The sequence below is a fragment of the Mizuhopecten yessoensis genome, unplaced genomic scaffold (genome assembly GCF_002113885.1).
Source record: "Mizuhopecten yessoensis strain PY_sf001 unplaced genomic scaffold, ASM211388v2 scaffold7453, whole genome shotgun sequence".
Taxonomy (NCBI): Eukaryota; Metazoa; Mollusca; class Bivalvia; order Pectinida; family Pectinidae; genus Mizuhopecten; species Mizuhopecten yessoensis.
The window spans coordinates 146,281-172,673 of NW_018407055.1; the positions used below are offsets into that span (position 1 = coordinate 146,281).

The window sequence follows — 26,393 nt, forward strand, 5'->3', positions numbered from 1 at the left end:
GTATGTTTGTGTGCTTGCCTCCTTGTGATAGTGCGGATCTGATGCCGATTTGATAGTGCTATCTCACTGAAATACCTTGCCGAAGCCACCCAGCACAGCATCCGCCCAGTAACATTATACTGACAACGGGTGAACCAGTTGTTGCCATTCCCCTAAAAGCTGGACCTTAAGCAGGGAATAACAACTACCATTTTTAAGGACTTTGGTATACCCCAGCATGGGGACAGAACCCATTGCCTTCGTCACCAGGGCGAACGCTCAACCATCAAGCCAAGAGTGAGGTGTTGCCAAGCAAGGCGCTAGAAAATAAAAGGGAGTAAGAAGTAGGAAGAAAAATAAACATCCCAAATATTGCAATGGGCGCAGCAGATTTATTTTGGTTGTTTTTATGTCCCCAAATAGTGGACACCAAAGCATATTCCCAATTCGGTTTCGCCTCCTATAAATACATGAAGTGGGTTACAGCAGGTTATTTTTTTTCCCGATTTCCCACCTGCATTAGTGATATATCATGGGGAATTGTGTTTCAATATTAGAGTAAAAAACTTGCTTTACTAAATTGTCCCTTTAACACAATTCAGCACAGCTATTCTCTAAGAGCAGCTGGATTCCGACATTTCATATTGAAATTGAATTAACTACATCTTTCTTTTTTAAACGGCATTGTTTTGAAAATGAACGGTTTACAATAAATTATTCAATACTTTGATCAAAGTCATCATGATTGAAGTTTAAACTATTCATAGTCATAACTGGAGCCAGTGACCATGGATAATGGGATTTTTCATGGTGTCGAATACTTATTCAAACGAATCAATACTTTATATACAATAAAACGTTTTGAAATCTGAAAATTGCAAAACACACAATTGCTGTTACTTTAGTATTATCAAAACGGCAGAGAGATTTCATTAAATTTTACAGAAAAAAAAGAAGTGTCCGTTAAACGAAAATTTCCTGCAGCAACCCCGCTGTTTACTACCAATATTCTGATAATTCAATGGTTTGGTCGTCAGCTTCAGTATCGTAGTATAATGTCTGATTAAGCATCTTTGTGAAGAGCTGTGAATATTGACAATTTGATGTATTATCTAAAAGGAAATATGTAATGTTGTCCTATTTTTTTACACTAAATAATAGCCGAATCATACTTGTTTGTGTGATAATGATGCATCACTTCTCGAATACTACTTATTTATAATACTTTGCATTAAAATGTCCCATCTTTGGAAATTTTAAATAAGTTATGTTACAAAGGGAATTAGATTTAACATAAATGCGAATCTTTTTAGTTTTCAGGTTACTTAAAAAGTAGTATTAATATATAATGGAACCGCTTACCTGAATTTGCTCCAGATTTCCGGGATATGTGTCAAAGCGGAACCTCCAATACATATTGAACACACCGTCACCGGTGGAAGTTACAAGAACGAGACCAATATCTGTGAATCCCTCTATGATTGCAGTTATGTCATTGCGTCCGATTCCTACTGGTATGGCTGAAAAGGAACATGGATAATCATATCGCTTAAAATATTTATTATATTCTACGTTATACTGAAAATTTGATATTCAAATTTTAGATATAATGCCAATATAACAGTATGCATTCAATTGTCACATTGTTTTTACTTGAAATCTCGCCAAATTTTCAGCTACATGTTATTGGTAAGTATCTCCTGCGGGGTATTTTTAACATAGTTCATCACTTCTTCCGAACCAAAATCTGAATATATGTTTCACCTTTTTTCCTTTTTTATTATATTATCCAATAATTAACATATGTTATCGCCTTTCAAACATCCATCTATACTCAAACAACTACACATACAAAAATCTGACATGCGATGCCTGTCTTATAAATGTACATACAATGCACTCCTTCCTGACACTTATTACTCTGAAAAGTTTAATTTGTTCGGAAAGGTTTTGTAACATCATTTAATCAAATAGGACGTTTAAGTCGGCAAATACAAAACTATCCAACGAGCATATTTATATACCTAACCCGCTATTACAATGTATGCTCCCATATTAAGTGTCTGAACAACCAGTGGTGAATTAAGGAAGGATGTACTTCAGACACACTTAATTGATTGGAACTATATCATTCTGTAAATAAAATAGTATACCAAAATGAATAACACTCTACCAATACAGCTGATTTGACCTTCTCGGGCCAAACAGATGGAAATACAAGTAGCAGCATCCGGAGCATCGCAAGTGATAAGCTTCCTGAGATACATAAGTCAAGCAAGTTTGGATAATGAGGGATAATCAATAGCTTGGAAACCGAGCTCAACCATTCTACTTAACCTAAGAGTAGACACAGAATTTAGAGTATGACTTATCGTAGCCCTGTTAAATGGACACGATTATGATCAGCAATAAACTATCTTCGTTCGTTAGAAATTGTTATAATTATTAATTGATACGTACACGTGATTGTCTGACCTCTCAGAGTCAGATCAAACGTTCCACTCAAAGGAGTTGACGCTGCGACAGTTCTTATTACCGATACGGTTGTGTTTGGTGGCACCTGTCATAACAAGAACAAATTGATTGTATCATATTTAAGCCAAAGTGATGGCCTTTATATGTGAACGGTTGGTACTATACATAGTCGTTATGACAATATATACAAAAAATCTCATCAATTTCATTTCGCCGCTTATTTTCAAAACATGTTCAAAAAGCATACAGTATACTTTGGTGAATTCCAAAAATAATTTAGTTATTTTTCACAAAGCAATCAACAATCGATAGACAAGCAATCGGACGATTTTTTTTAAAAAGTAGGTAGATTACCTGAGTATCGTCGACGGTAAATATTGGAAATCCGTGTCCTCCTAGAACCGTTGTGAGGGATATGTCGTACGTATCCCCATGTTTAGCGACATCTACATCAGTTATTTTGTACCCATTGGGAGCGCACACGAGACGTCGTAGGTGTGCATCATCTAGACAGAACACAACTGTATTATCTGACCACTTAAAACCGAAATATTTTGATTCCTTATATTGATATGATCGTTGCTATATTTTAATCTCGTTACCTTGAAATAATGTATGAAATGTTTATATTAACAGCCGGTAAACCCAGCAATCTACGTCGAAATAATAAGACATTTGAAAATGTACACACAGCTGTGAACAATCACCTATATATATCACTGTAGCAACAACATGGATAATTTCAAGACTCCATACTTTGAGGTCATCAAAACGGAGTCATGTCTAACCAATTTCTCACCTGTGTTCTTGGATGTGCATTTAAGTAATACCTTTTAACTAGTATGTACCCGAATGAATCTTTGGTATGACACTCTGATTAAGATAATACATAATATTAAAATTGACGAATTTGACTCCTTTGTCACCAAGTTCAAGGTTTGGTTTGGTTTAATTTTTTTAACGTCCTATTAACAGCTAAGGTCATTTAAGGACGTGCCTCCATGTGTGTAATGTATGTGTGCATGCGTGTGTGTATACTCCTTAATAAAAACACTTATGTCTAATAATTATTCACCTTACCAGGCTTCATTACATGATTTGGTTTGGTTTGTTTTATTTTTGTTTAACGTCCTATTAACAACTAAGTTCACTTTAGGGTGTGCCTCCATGTGTGTTGTGTATGCGTGCTCGTGTGTGTGTATCCATGACATCAGACCCTTCGGTTCTGGAGAAAGCTTGAATAAATTGTACGCATGTGACCTGTGGCCAAGGTCATCCATTCGAACAAGGTTGATTAATATTATACAATTATGGACTGTTGTGCTGGTGAATATGATTTGATATGAACCTGAAAGAGTGATATTAACTGAGGCGAAGACGAGGTAAACATCACTATTTTAGGTTCATATCACATCATATTTACCAGCACAAAAGCCCATAACTGTTTTATTATATGCTTCAACAATGAAATAAAACAAAACAAAACTAAAGGTTTTGATTTATGTACGCGAGCCTCCGTGTAAAATTTAGCAAGGTTTGAATACAACAGTTCATACTTGTAGCTATCGAAGGTATCGTCTAGATCATTTTTCTTCAGATAAGCATGGAGGACATGCACTGCGTGCTCAATGGCCTTTTCTACGTTAACAGCATCTTTATACTCGAATAGTTTTGGTAATTTTTTGATGTAACGGAGGAGAAACGTTCGCCAGCAGCCATCTTCTAATGTCGTCTGACAGATCGCTTTCCAGTCTAGCTGCGCATGCGCTACGATAGGTTCCGGGGAATTTCCATACAGGCTATGTTTAGAAATCGATATTCACCGGATAACCAGTCNGTGCCTCCATGTGTGTAATGTATGTGTGCATGCGTGTGTGTATACTGTTTAATAATAACACTTATGCTAAATAATTCTTCACCTTACCAGGCTTCATTTCATGATTTGGTTTGGTTTGTTTGATTTTTGTTTAATGTCCTATTAACAACTAAGGTCACTTTAGGGCGTGCCTCCATGAGTGTAGTGTATGCGTGCTCGTGTGTGTGTATCCATGACATCAGACTATTCGGTTCTGGAGAAAGCTTGAACAAATTTTACTCATGTGACCTCTGGCCAAGGTCATTCATTCGAACAAGGTTGATGAATATAAGTTGTTAAATACTTTTTGTTTACTTTTGTAAGAAAACATAGTGTTCATTTACTCATGTACCGTAATTGTTGTTTGAAAATAGAAATACAATTAGAAAAAAGAGGAGAAATACACTGTGTAATTCACCTGCTTAATATATAAATAAGAGTGGTTATTTATGTTGATATAATGTCTTTCATAATTGTTATATAATTGTGAAAAGGTTTCATTACATAAAGAACTCACACATTTACTATAAATCGATGATGTTATGCATCTATCAGAACAAAAATGTCTGTCTCACCTGTATCCAACGTTGTAGCGTGCTGCCCGAAGTAAACGTCATCTACAAGAACATCCCCTTTACAACCGATTTGCAATCCGTGCAGAATAATGATGGATGCGTCAGAGATGATTGTTGTTATACTGTCTTGTAAATTGTAACAAGCATAGTTCCATCTGCGAAATAAATATCAATCAAGTCAAAGCAAAGTCTAAACAATAAAATTATTATCGTGTAGGTGTCATTTTTGGTACATACAAAATCATTTTAGGAATATTGAAGAAAAGCATTTTTCCAACATTTCATATGTATTTTTGCATACTTCAAATTATGTCGTACAGTACTATATCAATGTAAATATGTAACTGTACGAGGGTATATGGGTTTTCTTTAGATATGAGATTATGAGATTAATCTTGCAGGATATTGTCGAGTAAACTGGGGGACAAGTTTACTTTTTATAGTAATTCCGTTTTTATGAAATGACTTGTCTCCTGGACATTGCTAATGATTGCTTATACTTGTGAAAGTAGGTAAAAACTTGTTCATTGAATGGTTTTTACACGTGTTGAAAGTTCCTACATACTGATCAGTTTCCGATGAGTTGACGAGATTGTTGAAATAATGGCTAGAGTTTGTCTTTCTGCCATTGCCGTTCGTGTAAGTGAAGTCCATATAAACGTAGTAAATGAAGCCTTTGAATGCCATACAGAACTGTCAAATAATCAATAATGAGCGTTTAATGATACACTTTATCATACAAAAGTAAAACCAATCGCTCACGTGAGCATTAGTTTTGGTAGCAACGCTGGTTACATTTCTCTTTCTGTTTCATGCATCAAATATAGTGAAATAAATTGATGAACATTTTATGTTCGTTTTGCATTCACAAAGACCCCAGTCCGACTTAATGCTGACGATTTTTTTCCTGTTTGAAAACTATCAATATTCAAATATATGTTAAAAAGTTTGATTTACTGTTACTCGTAACATACATATATGGAATGTTTGAAAAATAGATATTTAGGGAATCTTAAAAACGGAATCAATTAACGCGCGAAGATTTCGCCAAAACTTAACAAGCTCACAAAAACATACTTCTACATCATTTTATAGCCATAAAAAAACTTTTTGTAGGGGCATAATACGCGAATCACAATTCTCAATAAACCTTAAAAATAATCGTGTTTGGAAAAAAAAAGTGAAAAAAACTATTTTATATGCTTCTTTACCCTGCACGACTTTTAGTTTTAGGTCCCTAAAACAACTTAAAAAACTAATTGCTCCTGCTGCTGTTCTTCTGTCGCCAAATTATGTTTTCGAATGTTTTCGCGAAAACTGCTTGACGAATATCAATGAAAAATCGTGGGCATCTGTAGGCATGTTTAGATTTTGGAAACGCGTCGCATGAGCCCATCGGGCATCAAAGTTGGTTACCAAGGATGTTTATTCACTGAGAAAAATTGGGCTTTATATTATTTTAATTTCATAAATTGTAATGACGGCTGGTGTTAGAGATGATTATATGACAATATAAGTGTGAACATTGACTTTTTCAACAAAAAATACTCCAGGCAATTTGCTTCTTATTGGTCGAAACATAGAAATAATTCTCTTTCTAATGAAACCTCTGTTTAGCTCTTGAACAAAATGACCGTCAAAAAACATATACCGTCTGATATCAATGACATCTCGTATGTATGTGTTCTATATCACTACCAGTTCTAACGAGACTTCATCGAGATTAGTCGAAAAACAAGGCCTCTGACTGAAAAGATTTCAGGTGTTGCTCTCGAAATTTTGGTATTAAGGTGTATTATGACATTACACACTAGTAAAGCCCTTCAGGCATCTCATACCTATTTATTCAAAGTATATCAATTTGGTTACTAATGAAACTTTCAAATGTATCTTATACAAGAGGCACATGGGCCTTAACGGTCACCTGATATATTTATACAGAGAGTTGATTTTTGTTTTTAACATGAACAGAAATATTTTTCAAAGTGACAAAAAAAATCACCTTATTCAATATCTAGCATACAGATTTAAGACTGAAAAGTATTTAAAACTAGCACCTCTAATTCTAAACAAGGAATGTTCTTAATAAACCCACCCTACAGCCCTTTGGGGTAGGGCTGGCTCAAAATTTTCAAAGTATCAAACTGTCAACTCAGGGTTATAATTCCAATCAAGTTATTAACATGTAATATTCAAAGTTTAATTTGCCATTATAAACCATAATAAATTTTGCCCCCCCCTCCTTCCCCAGGGGTAAACATGAGACCCTAGGGTCATAAAATTCACAATTTTGGTAGAGCAACTAAAAACCCTTCCATCTATGAAGGATTCTACTATATCTTGGTCTTGAGAAGAAGATTTTTGAAATTTCAGTCAATTTGACCCTTTTTGGCCCCACCCATCAGCCCCGGGGGTCAATCAGGGCTGATTTGTGCATACCATCAAACCGATATCCAATACTGATAATGCTAACCCAACTTGAATTACTTCCAATGGAAATTAAACAAATGTTGATCCAAAATGTGTTTTCCCTATATAAACTATAGTAAAGTTTACCCCCTCCCAGGGGTAAACGTAAGACCCCAGGGTCAGGAAATTTGCAAGTTTGGTAAAGCACCGTAAGACCCTTCCATCTATGAAGAGTATTTGATTCTTCCATATCTGGGTCTTGAGAAGAAGATTTTTGAAATTTTAGTCAATTCGACCCTTTTTGGCCCCACCCATCAGCCCCTGGGTGTCAGTCAGGGCTGATATGCGCATACAATCAAACTGCTATCCAATACTGATAATGCTAACCCAAATTGAACTACTTCCGATGGAAATTAAACAAGTGTTGGTCCAAAATGTGATTTCCCTTTATAAACTTTAGGGGGAAACGTGAGACCCCAGGGTCCAGAAATTCACAATTTTAGTAAAGCACCGTAAGACCCTTTCATATGTGAAGAGTATTTGATTCTACCGTATCTGGGTCTTGAGTAGAAGCATTTTGTAATTTTAGTCAATTTGACCCTTTTTTGCCCCGCCCCTCAGGCCCATGGGGGCTGGGGACCAAATTCTCCACTAGTTTCGTTGACCTTTGGCCATGGAAGGTTTCTGCAAAATTTCATTGAAATTAGTTGAGTGGTTTTGGAGAAGAAGTCGAAAATGTATATTGTTTACGGACGCACGACAGATGCCGGACGACGCCGGACAAAAGGCGATCGCAATAGGTCACTTGATACTTTGTCTCAGGTGACCTAATAAAATCATATTCATTTTTACATAGTGAACTAAGAACGGTTTGTTTTTGCATGTAACAAAGACTTAAATATAAAGTGCTGTGTATAGATAAAACGAAGATATGTTAGTATTTACCATTGGATTGATGGAAATATATATATTCGCCTTATAAAGAAGCCATGATGGATTTCGCAATATCCAGTTTCCACAAAAAGCCTGATACTGATTTTTTCGTAAGCCTCTTAAATACCACGGCAGAGACGAATAGTCTTCCATGTTGTGATAGATGATTTTCCTTTTTGGGTCGGTCCAGTAACTTGGACATCGAACCGTAAACAATGTACCAAGAGCTTCTGAAATCTGAAAGGTGAAAATTATACAAAGTTGTTATTTTCAAGAGGCGACAGACGTTTGCCCCTGCGGAACCTTGGGTTTTCTTTTATGTCTTTTATTGATTTGTTTCTCACATTTACACTCGAAATCTACATATTTTTGTTTCCTGCTTCTCTCTGTTCGATAGTGTCTCCCAGGATCTGTATATGACCCAGGCTTTTGCAAGGATGTTAACTCCACATGTTAACAAACACATCTTATCGAAAAAATAAGTATGTTCAAAACTAATCAAATTAACAATCATTTGAAATATAACACACTGATTTAAGGAATTATACTTCCACATACTTTCATTTTTGTTTGTTATAAATAACACTCTTTCAGTTAATAATAACCCGAAACAAACAGAAGTACAGCTTTAAACACAATCAATTAGCTGTCAGCTGTCCTTATTATATCCCTTACCATTTTCCTGATTTTATTTTGTTTGTAGATTTGCCTGTATTATTTCTGTCTATAAGAAAATATTTGTCTTATTTATGAATACAAATCGTCTTGCCTGTGACTGCAAGTCATATATACAATTTTACATTAAGACACTTATGACTGAATATTTTCCGTTTATATTTTGACCATGTTTTGCATAAATGTATACAAAATGTAAACACCTGTGACCGTTATCTATATTTAATTTTTTACGGTAAGACATCGGATGTTGTTTTATTTATAAGTACAAATTGTTCATACCCGTGATTGTAGTCTCTATATATTTTTAATATAAGATACAATTATTTGGATTATGTTACGGGTTTTTTTCTATAAGATACTACTTGTCAAAGTGTATATACCTGTGACTGTGATCCATTGCTGTCAATCAGAGGCGCGGGTACACCTGCCATCATAAGTCCAACTTTTTTACCGCTGGGCTTCCCGTCCCGTGTCGTATTTATCCTGGCAGTAAATGTTCCAGATAATGTTTTTAACTCCAATTCGGGGAAGTTACCTATAACAGAAATGGTTTTATTATTCACCCCTGCAGTAAAACTTACCAGGTAAAACATTTTATATGGATATTTTAGTTTTATATTGAAAATTGAATCCTATTACGACAAAGCATTTTGAGTAAGTGCAGACTATATAAACCTTCCATGGGTTTTGAAATAAATTATTTGAGATTCCTTCAATCTTTATTTGTCATAATGGATTCTTGTTATCATGATTTTCGGTGCGATACTACAGCTTTTACATACGGCATTTGTACTCTATGTACACAAATATAAAGTAACGGAAAGTGAAAAAGAAAACACGAGGACAATTTTGGAATGGGTTTCGTTTCTTTAATGTTCCCTAATCAGAAGACACTGAAGAAAACAATAAAGAAATTATGATACAACTGTAGCTACTCATATGCTATTACGTTCTGTCTGCAATTAACAAAACGGACTATATTTTATAATAAAGATGACATTCGAATAACTCCACCTTCAGCAGTTCCATGTCTCCATTCAAGTATGGTCCGACTTAACAGTAGTAAAAGGTGAGCTGTAAACAACAGTTACAGTTGTGTGACCGGACAACGCTCACACAATCGCGTGTGTACAACATTTCGATTTAGTAATGGCATGCCCCATTGTGCGCTACTCTCCGCACAAATGCGATTTGATACGAATTGGTTGACCAATATTACGGAATGAAAAAAATATTTAAGGATCGTATAAAATAAGGTACACTGTATACATTTAACTTCTTATCACTATAGTTTAGATTATGTTCAATTGTACAATGCGTGATATACAGTATAATATTGGCCGCTTGACTGTCGAAAATGTGGTCTTGCTCCCAGGTAACAGAACAGGAAAAATAAATTTTGATGAGTTACCGGGGTTATCCTTGACCTGTACCTGACATACATAGCTGATATATGATACCATATGATCTTTATGAAAACATTACTAGCGCTCGTTAAGTATTTGGTAACTGCATTCGTGTCACACCTCGAAGAGTTTAACAATGCCCCCGGGTGAAGAAAGCCACGGTCCAAGTACATGTACAAAGTTGCTATTATCTACCTGTATCTGAGACCGTTTAAATGTGTTGAACTTTTACACATGTCGATTTGGGTCGTTGAAAACACAATTTCTAAATTTCAGGAAATACAGTTAAAAAGAAAAGCTTGTAGGTTTGGTAGGTCAGAACCAGCACCTGAAGCATCGCATGTGATAAGCATCACAAACGCCTATATAGTATTAAGCCATTCCTTAATTAACACCAAAAATATTGTTTTTTCAAAACGTTCATCAAACGTGCGGAAGCAATAATCGTCATGATTGTTATCGTTCGCCCATCGTGAAAAAATTGTGCCATCCCACAACTGTAACTCATTGTTAAGATATCGCCTAAGCGTAACTACGATAAAAAGCACCATACAAGTAATAACATTGTAGTATTGTTCTATTACGAATAAAATCGTCGTATAATAAATGAAAGTATTTTTCCAGATAATTTTAGTATGAATTGAAAGAGCTAACTAGTCTTACATGCCCTATGAGTCTGCGAACAAGCGCCATTTTTTAATCTTTGTTTGATAAATGTCAGTATGAAAAAGTGAACAAATGTTTATGGACACTATACACGTATATACCATTGAATTAATTTCTAACAATATGATTCGTGATATTAATTTCGCGTTTATTAAATGAAACAATTAACAATAACAATAACGTAAATATGTTATATTTCAAAACAATGAAATTTGAAAGTATGACAATACTGTTCTCAGCCAAAGAAAGACAATTCATCAAATACACTACCTCTCTCTGATATGAACGTTATAGTGTATTTGAACCCTTGACCATGAGCAGTCCTGTTAATGGACACGGTCTCCGACACATCAAACACTGGCAGGGATTTCAGTGCATTCGTCATATCAATAGCTGATACTCCAAATAGGATGCTCTCTAAAGTAAAATTAAGATACATGAATTCCAAAGCAATATTTTACTTGTTGGATATGCATTTAGAAAAGGTAACTAAGTAACATTTTCATTTAACAATGCATCGTTTAAAATAACTGGATTTTTTATCATCATGTAGTTTTTAGGTATCGGCAAGAAAAAATATACAACCCTAAAACAGATATTTTTTCATGAACAATATATATTTCAACTTAATAACTTTAATCATTCATATTACATTAAATAATTTTGTAGCCAGCATTCGTTGAGCACAAATAGAAAATAATGACGAGAGAATACCTATGTATCAACTAAACTATAATTAGAAATCAAAATAGATAAAACTTAAGTCCAATATGAACAAAATTAAGCGTCAATGTCTTCTGCTTCATCGACGACACCCGCCATATAGGTCTAAGCCAACTCCAAGTAATATCCAACCTTATATTGAGAACTTAGCAATTAAAGTGACAACTAAATCACAATGCACACTAATGAGCATAATCAAAACAAAATAGTGAAATTAAACTTTATACCCGTATACAATGAGTATAGTCCAAGACGAAACCTTCCATTCTCTGAAAGTCCTCCTGATTCCTCCACGATAATTTCTTGTTCTTCGAAGATGGGCGTTTGGTTGATGACGTTTAATATGGTAATGGCCTGCTGCTCCTTTTGAATAGATGATGTTATACTTATTTCTTGTTCTTCTTGCAGCACGTTCCCAGCCATGTGGTGGTTGACTTTGCTATCTAAATATCGAACCGCCAAATTTATGGCCCGTGAGTTTGTAGTTTGTCTGTACAGCACTTCCATGTAGTAGCTGTAACAGCAAAGTTAACACTGTTTATCATTAACATCAAATAGTGTGTCCCATTCACGTAACAACACCCTCCACTTCGGGACAGGAGGGACCTGAATATTCTGCTGCACCCATCGCTTCCTAACTATTTGATTGTCAAATGCTCGCCTTTTGCCTCAGTAGTGAGGAAGGTTGTGATTTCTGCCTCCTCACCAAAATAAACAAATCTGAAATTTCTGCTCTGTTCTAGACAAAAAAGCTTTAAATGGGTAACCATACTGATTGGTTGGCTCGTTATCAGTATAATACTATGTTGGGTGCCGACATGGAATTTCAGTGATGAAGCACACTTAGTCAGATTCTAATCTGCGTTTTTGCATTGTGGCAAAAACACTTAAATTACCACCACCGCAAGTCACAATATAACACACACGGAACCACATCTTTAAATGACCCCAGCTGTTAATAGGACGCTAATTCATCTGTATCGTCTTGCCATGACCTTATATGTATGGAGGAGAAGCAACTCGGCACACTGTCCAAAATACATTGACCATTTCGTAAATCAAATAAATCAATCATGCTCAATATAAAATAATACCACAGGATCAAACAACATATGCCTGTTCCATGCTACTCTGACATACTTAAATCCTGCTGATGCATTATTGTATCTAAATGTATGAAAATATGAAAATGTAAGAAGAAGAAACCGAATTCGTGCTGTATTCCTCATTAAAGTTGAGGGTTTTATGACAGTTAAACTATTGATTTTGGTAAGAATGGACCCACTTTGAATATATTTCAAACCATAACAAAATAAATTGAAATTGCTTTTTTTTCAAAAGTCGATTTATCTTACACCATTAAACCAAATGTATTTCAATTGGTCATTAATTACCGGCATATTTCACTATTACACAAATTGTAAATAATTGACCATCAAAATCCTGTCTTATATATCTAATTTATTGTGGGGAAACAGTTAGCAAACCAGATAAAAGTGTGCTGATTAATTATGTTTAGCTTTTGCTCACATTTGGCCTAGCTTATGTCATTGTGTAAAATTATTTACCAAAATTCATCAGAATCCGGTCATATCAGTTATAGAGGCAAAAATGTTTCAACAAATGATTATACTGACCTTGTATTTGAGTGTAGTAACATTGTAGCATAGCCGCTATAACTACTTATTTTCAATTGCTACAACAACAAAAAAGCATCTGTCATTATCACATTCGTCATAATACATGAAATAACAAGAGACCCAATGGGCCTGCATCGCTCACCTGGTATTAATCTTGTTACCTTAAAAGAGATCTAAAATAAAACAATAGGCAAAACATCAGTTTTCATAAATTAACGTCATTCAAAAGAACCTATTAAAAGATTTTAAAACCGTTGACCCCTTTGAACTTGAAATCGAGCAAGGTCATAACGTTGAACAAACTTTATAGCCCTTTCATCTCCGAAAGCAACTAGCCAAATAGCACCACTCTAGACTTAACGTTTATCAATATGAGGTAATTGAAAGGTTAATACATATTTGACCAAATGTGACCTTGAAAGAGGGTCAATGTCATTATAATGAAAAAAACTTCAGCCAAGCATGCTACTGGCCAAATATCAACATTCTGGGCCTCAGGGTTATTCAGAATAAGTTGTTTCAAGATGTCAAACATATTTTACCAGTTTGACCTTGACTAGCAGTCAAGGTCATTCATTTGAACAAACTTGGTAGCCCTTTACCATAGCACACTACTGGCCAGATACCATAATCCTGGGCCTTTTTATATTTAAAATATTTGACCACTGTGACTTTGAATATCGGTCAAGGTTTTTCATTTTTACAAACTTGGTAGCCCTGCATCCAAGCATATTACTGGCCAAATTTCAACGTTCTGGGCCTTGTGGTTATTTTTAATCATACTTGACCATTGTGACCTTGTATATAGGTAATTGATTTGAACAGACTTGGTAGCTCTTCATCCTAGCATGGTACTGACCAAATATTTTAAAGTTGTTTAACGGGTTTTTTAAGACAATTTACCCATGTGACCTTGAATATGAGCGGAGGTCATTTATTCGAAAACACTTGGTAGCCCTACATCCAAGCATGGTACTGGCCAAATATCATCATCTTGGGCATTTTGGTTATTCAGAACATGTTGTTTTAAATTTTCAACTTATTTGACCCCACAGGACGGACAGATGGACGACGGACAGACGACGGACGCCGCACCACGGCATAAGCTCACTCGCCATCGGTATAAATATGTCCAGTTCGGAGACGAGAGATGATAACTTCCTCTCTACGATCTTCCGAACACGTTTTAAGTTTCGGTTGTACTTTAAAAGTGTGTTGCTGGTCTCGAGAGACTAGCGTTGCTACCATGAATGATGAATGGCTGTACGAATAATAGGTTTAAAATCTGTATATTTGTTTGTTGGGAGATTTAACGCATTTTTTGCTTCTGTCAACAAATTTGTAACACAGATCATATTTACTTTTAATTAAAATTTGTTTAAATATCTAATCTGATTTTTATTCTTCGCAAGAAGTGATGAATTAAATCACACGAGGGATGATTGTGCTTTAACTTACCATTCCTGCTGGATCTCCATCTCTACTGAGGTAGAATTCGGCGTTTCTCGTTGATGTCAGAATGAATTGATACTCTCCATCAAACGGGGGCAGAAAAAAAACTTTCATTCGGCTGACATAATTACCAGAAGCACTGTTTCCGGGGATGCGTGTTGTTTCAGAAAACTTCATCTGATAATCCGGCAAACTTTCGTTAAAGTTTCTTATCATCTGCAGATGTATTTCACTACCGAATGTTTCGTTCCATGATTCCACAGCAATGCCTCTGTTTCCTAGTTTTATAATATATACAATTTGATAACGTTTTCTAAGACACTTGTTTGTTTGTTTATGAAGTTTGACTTGTAATTGAAAATTGATTCAAACTTGAGGCCCAGGATACTTAATAGCTCACCTCAAGAGGTACAGAATAACTACATGTATATCTTTTTGGATCGGTAAGACACCAAGAACAGGAATTTCCATGTAATATCCCAGGGAGGTAGTCTCCAGGGACTAGTTCGCCCGTTGTCAGTATAATGTGACCGGGTGGGTCGTCCTGCTGGGTGTCTTCAGTGTTTCAGTGAAATAGCACTATAAAGTCAGCATCAGTTCCGCGCTATCTCAAGGAGACAAACACGACCATTTCGCAGCCTCCCAAAACTAACACGCATACACTACACGTAAGCATCTTGCACACATGGGAGGCCGTCCTTAAATGACTGTAGTTGTTGATAGGACGTTAAACAGTACTAATCCAAACCATACCAAACTGGTCAATCTAGGTGGCATGGTTGGTTTTCATCATGCCTATAAATTGTACAATTTGTTATAAGCAAGGAATAAAACCCCTGAATTAACATGGAATATGAAAGCTTCTCTATCAGACCACACCCCTCTGCCCATGGGGAGCCATATCTACTGTTTATATAAATCTGACTTTCACTTGCCAAATAATGCTCTACACTAAATTTGGTAATAATCCCTCAAATCACGTGGTAAGGAGAATGGTTAACAATATTAAGCTCTTCAAGGGGGAAAAAATCATCTATTTCCCGTGTGGGTCCCCGCCTCTCTGCCCCCAGGGGAGGCATATATCCGTTTATACCAACCTGAGGCCCCTTTATCCAAAAATGCTCTAGAACAAATTTGGTTTAAATCCTTCTATTGGTTAAAAACAATATATATATAGGATTTACATATTAACCTCTTATTTGGCCCCGTCCATCTGCTCTAGGGGAAACATCCTGTGTTAAATTCCCTTTGTCCAAAGATGGTCTAGAGAAAATTTGTTTAAAATCCCTTCATCAGTTCAAAAGGAGAAGGATCTTTAATTGTTTCTTCTATTTTCCCTAATAGGGCCCACCCTTCTGCCTTAAAGAAGGGTGTCTACACACCTCATTTCATACAAAATTCATTCTTCCGACCACATTTGTTGTTATCTTTTCCAATCTGTACATATGTTCTGTACACCTGGAGAAAACATATTCCTATATTTTCCCTATTGGGCCCCGTCAGTCTGCCCCCAGAAGGAATTTGGGTCAAAATCCTTTCATTGAGAAGAAGATTTTTGAAGATTTACCTATTTTCCCACTTTTTGGCCCCACCCCTCTGTCCTCAGGGGGCCATACCCTCAGATTATACCAAATCAAGAACCCTTTTGCAAATGATGTCCCGGACCGAATTTGGTCACAATCCACAGAAGCGTTAACGACAAGTAGCCTTTTAAAGGAAAAAGTTGATGGCCGCTGCGCCACGACAGAAGCTTAAACATGTGTAATCGTACAAAATTCGCGCGTACATCCAAATATACACAATAATTTGAATCATACAAATGTCTTAGTATATCCTACTCTTAAGCTATATGGATTATGTGTATGCGAAACAAACAGGCACAATACTATATATTACCGGGATATATCTGTTGGTTAGTATCTGGTTTCCGGACGGTCCGACATATTATAGCTGTGTCATTTAGATGTACCACGTCACAATCTGTACCTGTTAGTAACAAGAAAAGGTATAACGCTCATAAGTAAAATAAACATGAAAAGGGGGTAATCAACATTTTTCAAGTTGTGTCATTACAATGTGATATCAATTTTCAAAGGCTTAGTCATCAGAGGAATACTGTCATATCAACAATTCATTGAGCAAAAATATTTCCACCGACTCGCAAAAGACATTTTAAGCTTTGTTAATGTGAGGTTTACGGAAATAAAATTCTAAGAAATCTTTAATGAAGCATAATCCAATTTTATTATATACACATAGAATATATACTTTAAGCAAACACAGACTGTTGCAGTCGAATGCTTAAGTAAGTTAAAGTATAAAGAGGATTGTAGATTATTGCCTTTTTCGTACTTTCTTTCTCAGAATAGTGTAGACATGGAAGTTAAGTCTATTGACCTTTCATCGACTTTCTATTATTTTATATATGATTTTTTTGACAACTTTTTGCTAGGGCAAATGTGTCAAGAATAGGACTGCTGTATCCAACTACATTTCGCAAATAAGGGTCTCCTGCAGAATTTGCGGTTGTCTTCTGTATATTTTGCGAAAGGGGCATTAGAGAAACAACAATTATCGATCTGCTTGCCATAACAAAATCCTTAAAAATGGAAGTTGTTATTCTCTGCTTAGCATTCAGCATTAACGGGAATGACAAAGACTGGTTCACCCATTCTGTGTTTGGTGCCTTCGGCAATATATATCGGTTAGATAGCAATATACATAAAGTCGCATGAGATCCGCGCTATTATTTGCATCCTTGTGATAGCGCGGATCTGATGCGACTTTATGTATATTGCTATCACAAGGTTGCAAATACACCGCATACCCCGTCCCCAGCACACATATACGCAAGCATTCATACACTTCACATTGAGGCACGTCCTTAAATGACATGAGCTGTTAATAGGACGTTAAACAAAATACAACCAAACCAATCAACGTTGAAACAATATTATAGTCACTGGTGTATTGGTTACCATTATGATTCTTCATTATTCCAAGGATGCGAGATGATTAGATAATATAATCCAAATAGTATTTAAATATACGAACCCCCAACTTTGACAACAGCTTCTGATCTTGTCTCGTCAAAAAACTTTCCTGATATTGTTATCATTGTTCCTCCCTCTGTGCTGCCTAAGGTTGGAGAGATTGAATGGATTTCTGTTGATAAAATGAAGTTTCAATATGAATTACTAAACAGACATGTCCAAACGAAAATGATTAAATCTACAAAAACACAAGTAAGCGGATGTTTATAAATGTTTGGTTCGAGCTATTTTCTTGCTTCGGTGTTCTTATATAGGATAATGTTCGTGTTGATATCAATTCTAAATTGGTAATTGAACCTTAAAGCTCGTAATTAAACGTCAATACAATGCATATTTGTGCTAAATATTTATTTTATATTTGTGAAATAAACAGACCTGAATAGCTCTGGAACATGAAAATCTGGCCGTTTCGTGATATCTTGTACAGATTCAAATCTGGTTTTGACCTGTAAAATATAATGAATAATATAGACAACACCTTAAACGAGTTATAAATACACAATGCAAATTTTCTTTTGCCAATGTTGAATCCTAAGCATATGAAAATGGATACAATTGTGCACATTCAACGGCATTGCTTTATTGAAAGGCTTATTTCTACATTAAAGGTAAAATTGGTTTGGTTTAGTATTGTTCAACGTCCCATCAACAACTATGGTCATTTACAGACGGTAAGATACATGCGTGTGTGTTTTGGGAGGCAGCGATATGTTCGTGTTTGTCTCTTTGTGATAGCGAAGAACTGATGCCGACTTTATAGTGCCACTTCACTGAAAAATACTGCCAAAGACACCCAGCATGACACCCAAACCGCTCACATTATACTGACAACGGGCGAGCCAGTCGTCCCAGTCCTAAATTGCTGAGCGTTAAGCAGGAGTAGAAACTACCATTTTTACAGACTCCGGTATGTCCCGGCCAGGGGACAGAACCTATAGCCTTCCCCACAGGGGCGAACGCTCAACTACAGGCCAAGAGTGCGGCAGTGTCAAGGGAGACATAAGAAAGAAGGAAAATTATTTAGAAAGAAGAGAAAAGATAAGATCCCAAATTGATTCGCCTCTAACGATTATGCAACGGGGGCAGCTACTGAAATGGCTAATTATCTCGAAAAAGGAAGGTCTTTTGAATACACAAATAAAAGCTACTATATTGACAACGTTCCGAGGTATCGGGGTCAAAGGTCAGGTAGGTATTTTGTATACACATAAACATTGGAATATTGTCGGTATTAAACATTGGAATATTGTCGGTATTAATGCAACTACTCTACTGACATCTTATGAGGTAATGGGGTCAAATGTCAAAGATCACGAATGAATTACGTTATTGAAATGGCTTATTATCTCAAAAATTGTAAATATTTTGTATACACATATACATTACAGTATCGTAGCTAATTATGCAGGCTACATTGTGACAAATTTCCAAAGTCATGAGCACTAATACACCTGCTTTTACCCACTGCATGTATCGTAAAAGGCCACTAATGACGGAACCCTTCTGCAAAATTTGTGATTTGCCTGTGTGCCCTCTATTAGAGGTCACAAAATGACAACAACTGATTCACCAATTGTCAGTATAATGTGATCGGGCGAAGTGCTGTGCTGGGTGCCTTTAACATGGTATTTCAGTTAGATATAACCATAAAGTCGGCATCAGATCCGCGCTATCACAAGGAGGCAAGAACACCAACATACCCTATCTCCAGCACATATGCACGCATCCACAACATACATGGATGCACGTCCTTAAAAACCAAACCAAGGTCAAAGGTAACGGATGCACTTTTTAACTGAAATGGCTAACTATCACAGAAATGGAAGGTATTTTGAATACACATACCTTGGAATATTTCCAGTGCTTAAACGTAGTTTTTTTAGTTTAAATTAGTATGCGACCTTTCTGTGATTATGTATTTGCTGTTTTGCTCGTGTACTTGGTTTTACTTGTTAAATTGCCTCTGTGATATGTGTTTGTCATTTAACTAGTCTTTGTAATTACCTACATGTGATTGGTTATGCGACGTTAAATAAAAAATCTTGTGTCATTGGTGCAAGCTACATTGTAACTAAATTCCGAGGTCAAAGGTCACAGTAGCGGTGTTTGACTTTTCCATCGGTCTTTCGGTATGACATCTGAGGTTAGACTTTTTCATGACCTTTGAACTTTCTTTATATTTTTTCACTTGTTTATTTAGCACCTACATGGGCAACAAGCAGCCGGAATGCGGGTGTATTAGTTAGCCCATAGGCGACAGTTCTAGTTAGTTTTATGTCAGTTCGATCTTTGTTTATCCAATCAGTCTGAAAAACAAACTTGCACAACTATAGATCAAAGGGTTTTGTTTTGTTTTATATTGTTTGACATCCTATTGACAGCTAAGGTAATTTAAGGACGTGACTTCATGTTTGTTGTGTAAGCGTGCATGCGTGTATGTGCGCCGGAGATAGATCAAAGGGAACCTACATATAAAATTTGAAAAGATCCTTCCAGCACTTCCTTGGAAATGGCGATAACAAACCTTTACTGTCAAAATCAATGATGGCCGCCTTTCGGTCATTTTGTTTATCAGAAAGTCTCAAAAGTCTCTAACTATGAACAACAACAGACCAACGGAAACCTATATAACAAATTTGAGAAATATCCCTCCAGTACTGTTTGAGAAATTGCGATAACAAGAATTGTATAGGGTCGGACGACAGGCGATTTGAAAAGCTAACCATCTGATGATGATGATGAGTTAAGAAACGGGAAATTTGAAAGTTAAGAGTCCGAGAAACGGTTTTATGAGCACCAATTGTTTGACGAAGAAATACGAATATAAAATATAAAATATTCCTTGATTTGTAAAATATCACTGTTTAACCTGGTGTTGAACATGCTTATCATTATTTTTTTATGGTAATCGCAACAACTTGTTAAACCGTTGTCAGTTTAATGTAGCATGGCATTTTAGAGGGAAAATATACAAAATCACATTCCTAATTACATTTAACTAAAAGTATACTATGAAGTTATCGGTAACCAAAAATAAAATAACGCCAACAATATTAGCATCACAACTTTTCGTCTGTGGGTAAAATGTAAAAGTGTACTCACCTTCCGTAAGGTAACAACGTAAAACTGGCATTGATATTTCCTGGAACAAGAAAAACATTTCAGAGTATATGCAATTTTATTAAACGTCGATGAAGGAAAATGCGACATATCCGAAAACACCAAGTCATAAATTCAACAAAAATATCACATCAATTTAACCACATGTTAGTCCGAATTACCGGACACTTCCCTAACATACTATGCTGATGACACCCAGCATTATCCTATTCGGTCACATGTACTGACCACGGCTAAACCATTTATTTTAATTACCTTAAGGTTCAACAAGCCCCCTAAAAGAGGTAATAGTCACCCTAAATTTCAACCCCATGGCAAGTCATATTCAAATAATCTTATCACAAATCGGAATATATATATATGTAATTTAAATACATTGAACTTGTACATGAGCTATTAAAAAGGTATATAACCAGGTCAACGAAGTCAAAAATACGGTATTAAGGCTGATGTAATGATAAAAGTTGCTCACCAGATTTATAACATGTCAATCTCCTAAGTGACCCAACTGAATGTTTCGAAATGACATGTTATTTGAAGATCATTTATATACCTAGGTCAAGCGGGGCTTTATTTTCTCTTTAACTATGTGTGGAGAGGCATACCGGCCTCACAAGTAGATGATTGTTGCTATGGGAATGTACAAAAATCATAGTAAAACGTCAGAGTAATATATTTTAACGGTATATATGTGTATAACCATATACATTTGACCATAAATACTATTTAAACTTCATATACAATGTCCTTCTTTAGCATTCAATATTGTAATAAAAGAGCTAGACTTGTTGTAAACATTATTGTACTTTTCAGCTTCAATGTTTATAACATGTCTAGCGCATTCATATAGACACATAATGTTATCAAATGGCACATCATCTCAAGTTCATTTATCGATCAAGGTTACTTAGCCATTGTTTTCTTATCGAAAAGCAGGAGTAGAAACTACCATTTTTAAATACTTTGATATGTCTCGGCCAGGGGACAGAACCCAAAACCTTCCTCACAGGGGCCTTAAAATCATTCTGCGGGAAATAGATTTGTATACTAACTTAATGGAGTTCATCAGTTACGTTCATTTTAGGACGTGCCTCCATTTGTGTTGTGTGAGCACGCATGTTTGTATGTATGCTGGAGGCATATAGACATACAAATTGAAGACATCCAAGATATCGCTGCATCTTGAATAATGTACAATGTATAACACACAAATTAGGCTAACCTGTTTTTGATCCTGATGCACTTATCCTGCAGGTCATGAAACCGTTCTCACTGCGTCCGTTACTGTCTAAAAGGATTCCATAGCTAAAACAAACAAAAAATACATTTTTTATGTCTTTATGTCAATGAATAGTTTGGTTTAGTTTGGTTAATTTTGTTTAACTTCCTATTTACAGCTAGTGTCATTTAAGGACGTGCCTTCATGTTTGTAGTGTATGCATGCTTGCGTGTGTGTATGCAGGAGACAGGGTATGTTGGTGTGTCAATGAATTAGTAGTGACCGAAGCTCTTAAATGGCAACACCTGCGTGCGTAAACAGTTGCTTCCCTTGTTACACATTGCCCTAAAAAAAATGACCGGAGGTAGCCGCCCGGGAGACCGTAAGTGTGTCCCGTTATCAATGACAATTATGTTTCAACGCATACAAGTATATCTACGTATAGTGAAAACCATCTTTATATTTTATCTATTTAAGTTTTATTTAGGGGAAAAAACCCAATACTAATTACGAAGTAGCAATTATCATTTGGCGTATTCTCGTTAGCTTTATCATCTCTTGATAAGGAAAACAAGCAAATTCGTGGAATTTATATCCTCCGCTTTCAGGACATATTGTAGCTAAACATTATCAAGGTTATGTTTAAACATGTGAGTATCGTGATGTTGAGAAATAATGTATAAGCTTGAAACTCGAAGAAAAAAGCCTTATTTTATATTTATTAGAGTTATTAAGCGAAAACTGCAGATAATGATTTTCTGCAAAATGGAGTCCGATTAAAGTGGTTGTCAAACTTGGCCGAGCCCTTAATGCGTTGAAACCTGTTACTAAGTTAATTAACAGAAACGGAAGATAAAGACGTTTTTCGTTATTCAAGGGGCCATTACTCCGCCAAATGGGGTCTGCTGAAAGTTGTCATCAAACTTGGTCGAGCCCTAGAGAAATTTAACCCGTGTACCAAGTTTGAAGAAAATCGGTTAGAATGTGTTGTATTTATTGCCCGGAAATGAAACGCATCAGATAATGACATTTATCTTTATTCAAGGGGCCATAACTCCGCCGAATGGAAACGAAGCGTGACAGACAGACAGGCAGACAAACCCAAATTAATATCCCCCGTTTCGATGAAAATAAAAATAAACAGAATATAATCGTTTACAGTATAGTTGTAATAGTTCAACATTTTCCGATATTGATAAAAGCTAATATAAATTTCGAGTGAAACATGTTATCACATAAAATTGTATGTTGGTATGTCCAAGCTTAGGACAGATCCTATTGCCTTCCTCACCTGGGCGAACGTGATGCCACGCAAGGCGTTAAGAAATAAAATGTAATTAGAAGTATAAACATGTATAAATGTTCCATATTTTCCTCGATTGCATGTCCCCAAGTAGATAGAGGGCACAAACGCAAATTCCCAATTCTGCAGGGGTCCACCTTTGCCGCCTCTTACGATACATCTTTCATCAATCTCCTACCTGCAAGGTTGTAGTAAATGGTATGTAATTGTTAGGCTAAACGTAACGTTGCGGCCTATTGTCAACGCCTCTGAAGCCTGTGTACAACTACAATCCTAGCATTCTGATTGGTCTAAATCTTCCAACAAGTTACTAACACCACCTAGTGTTGAAATGTGTAAACGGTCTGACTGCCGCCATTACTTAAAATGGTTTTATGCATACATACAATTGCTGCGAGACAAACAATAGATACACAAGAAGCTTATCCTATCAAATAAGTCACGCATTTCTGACACTTTTCAGATTGACACACACGTCAAACATCAACTGACAATGCTCTACTTTACATCAATTCATCGATACGTGACAATATGGTGGGGCGAACTGGATTATGGGATGACTGACTTCGAAGTCCATAGTGCTGATTTACCGGGAAATTCAAACTGTTTTGACTATTGTTTAAAAAAAAATGAGGAATGGTATATTAATCGTCAAAAAAGTAATCTCAATATCATTTTATATTCCACATCACATAAACCTCCACACTTTGAATCACTTGTGATACATATTTATGCCATGAATAGCGAGGTAAACTTTGCACTGTCGAGTCGCTAGTCGGTCAAACCAACATTGTCATTGTGGATTTGAAACATTTAATTATCATTTGGTTATTATTTGATTATCATTTAATCGTAAAATTTCTTTGGAAAATTTTCGGTTTTTCTCGGAGATTCACTGCTGCTGCTAAAGAGAGCTGACATCGAGTATCAACTGCTCGCATTTTACGCCTAAAAAAAGATGTTTTCAGAACGTAAGTAAGCACAATTCATGTCATGTCTGTAATTGAATACTGTGAGAATGCATTTTTCAAAAGCAAATATTTTTCAAAACGATGGAGAAGTGAGGATTTAGACGTTCCATGTGCACTATGCACGCATGGCCGCCACGACACTGTTTACATTGATCACACAGAAACTATGTCTTTACGGAGCAAGGAATCTATGTCCTATACTTATATATAATTTTGAGTAAGCATTTATTTCAATGTGTTGAATGATAGCATGTTAGTGTACCTTGTACATTCAGTATTTGGCACGTCGACTATGCATATCGGACGCCATGACACTTTTCGAAGAAAAAACAACCCATTCTGTTTATTTGCACAAAGTTCTTCATTAAATAACATATTGAAAAGAAATCAATAGTTAAAACAGCTTATATAGAACACTTAATACCAAAACATTGATATTATGTTATGCACCCTTTAAAGTGTACCCGGACTGATCTGCAATATTAAGTTTGAAAATACACCACTTCATAAAACAGGAAGTGGAGAAAGTGGGAACGCCATAGCGACTTTCGTTTCAGAGAAATCACGATACTTCTTGAAATCTTACCTATGACCCGGCCCTACAGCGATGGCCCCGGTTCGGTGTCCCAGACCTGTGACGTCACAGGTTCAACGCGGTCAACTCAACCCTATTAGATATTACCAAAGAGCGATTTGTACCGTGATATATGCGTCTTGTCATGTGATTAACAAAATTTTCATCTTCTTTTTATTGTGATTATAGAGGTTTAAAAACGACATGTTTACACACCCATATACGTTTATTTTAACGCTGAAGTGTTGTGGAAGGAGCTTGTATCGAGGAGGAATAAAAAACGTGTTGTGTATGGATGTCGGAACACGCATGCAGATAGTGTCTCATTTCAATCCCAGCAGAAAGTATAAGTGAAAAGCGTACACACTAATAGTTATGTATATATGCAATACTTTCCATACTATCAATGAACCTCTGTAGAGCTGTGTATTGCCACCAATTCCATGATACCTTACGTGTTGCGATACAGACTGGCGATGTCTATTGAAAATTGAAACTATAGCTTCTTAATCTCATCACTTTATTCCTTCACATGCACAGTTTTAAATGAAAACAAGCAAAACAAAAAAAACTTAAACATAAAATGAAAAATAGAAATACAAACATGATATACATATATGATTTGAAAACAAGTACAAAGTACTTATGTTAATCCGTCTCCTTTTTGTGAAACGGCAATTTGATGGCTCTGACTAATATTATACATATATCACATAGCCATAAACTTTATGAACTTAATTAGAAAATTCCTCCCTCTAACTTACAATTATCTCATAAATAGTAAAGCATTGCAAAATTTAAGGAAACTTTCTTTAACTGGATTTTTTATTCAACTCCAATAACAATATCGTGTGGAAAGATAAGAATACGTTATGAAACCGATGCCTGAATACTTGTTGAGGGCATTGCCAATTCTTACCTGAAGAGCGTGGTTTCTTCAAATGATTCTAATACATACATACATACATACATACATATTTTCGTCTATTCAGTTTTCAAACTCCTAAAAATAGCTTTCATTTCAGTAATAATTACCATAACTTTAGTATGCATAGACAATACCAACACCCATCTTTGTAGCCAAAAAACAAAAGATTAAAAAATACCGGCCTCCCTACCGTGACGTAACCCTTATCTCGATAACAGAGCCACGGAGTGATCTCCCTTCCTCAAACCCCTTTTATGGAGCCTAAAGGCAGCCGGCATGAGGCAATGGCAGGAATACAGAGTGGGACTCCATAAAGTTATGGTAAGTATTACATCATGAAAATCGGTTTTACTTCAAAAACCTCAATTTCATTTCAGTAATAATTACCATAACTTTAGTATGCGAATTCGTCTTACCGTAGTGGAGGCTTCGAA

At 35.9% G+C, this 26,393-nt stretch overlaps 1 protein-coding gene across 1 annotated transcript in view; it reads right to left on the reverse strand.

Moving 5' to 3' along the window:
* LOC110453557 (fibrocystin-L-like) overlaps window positions 1–26,393 on the reverse strand; it is a 56,605-nt gene that overhangs the window by 18,190 nt on the left and 12,022 nt on the right. The window contains exons 6-20 of the mRNA XM_021502533.1: window positions 22,187–22,269; window positions 20,947–20,986; window positions 18,220–18,290; window positions 17,846–17,956; window positions 16,688–16,777; window positions 14,798–15,069; window positions 13,337–13,395; window positions 11,927–12,213; window positions 11,247–11,393; window positions 9,285–9,439; window positions 8,327–8,463; window positions 4,885–5,039; window positions 2,809–2,960; window positions 2,440–2,539; window positions 1,342–1,499 (exon numbers count right to left, since the gene is read on the reverse strand). Of these exons, the coding sequence (XP_021358208.1) occupies window positions 1,342–1,499; window positions 2,440–2,539; window positions 2,809–2,960; window positions 4,885–5,039; window positions 8,327–8,463; window positions 9,285–9,439; window positions 11,247–11,393; window positions 11,927–12,213; window positions 13,337–13,395; window positions 14,798–15,069; window positions 16,688–16,777; window positions 17,846–17,956; window positions 18,220–18,290; window positions 20,947–20,986; window positions 22,187–22,269 (2,017 nt within the window). The remainder of the gene's footprint in view (window positions 1–1,341; window positions 1,500–2,439; window positions 2,540–2,808; window positions 2,961–4,884; window positions 5,040–8,326; window positions 8,464–9,284; window positions 9,440–11,246; window positions 11,394–11,926; window positions 12,214–13,336; window positions 13,396–14,797; window positions 15,070–16,687; window positions 16,778–17,845; window positions 17,957–18,219; window positions 18,291–20,946; window positions 20,987–22,186; window positions 22,270–26,393) is intronic.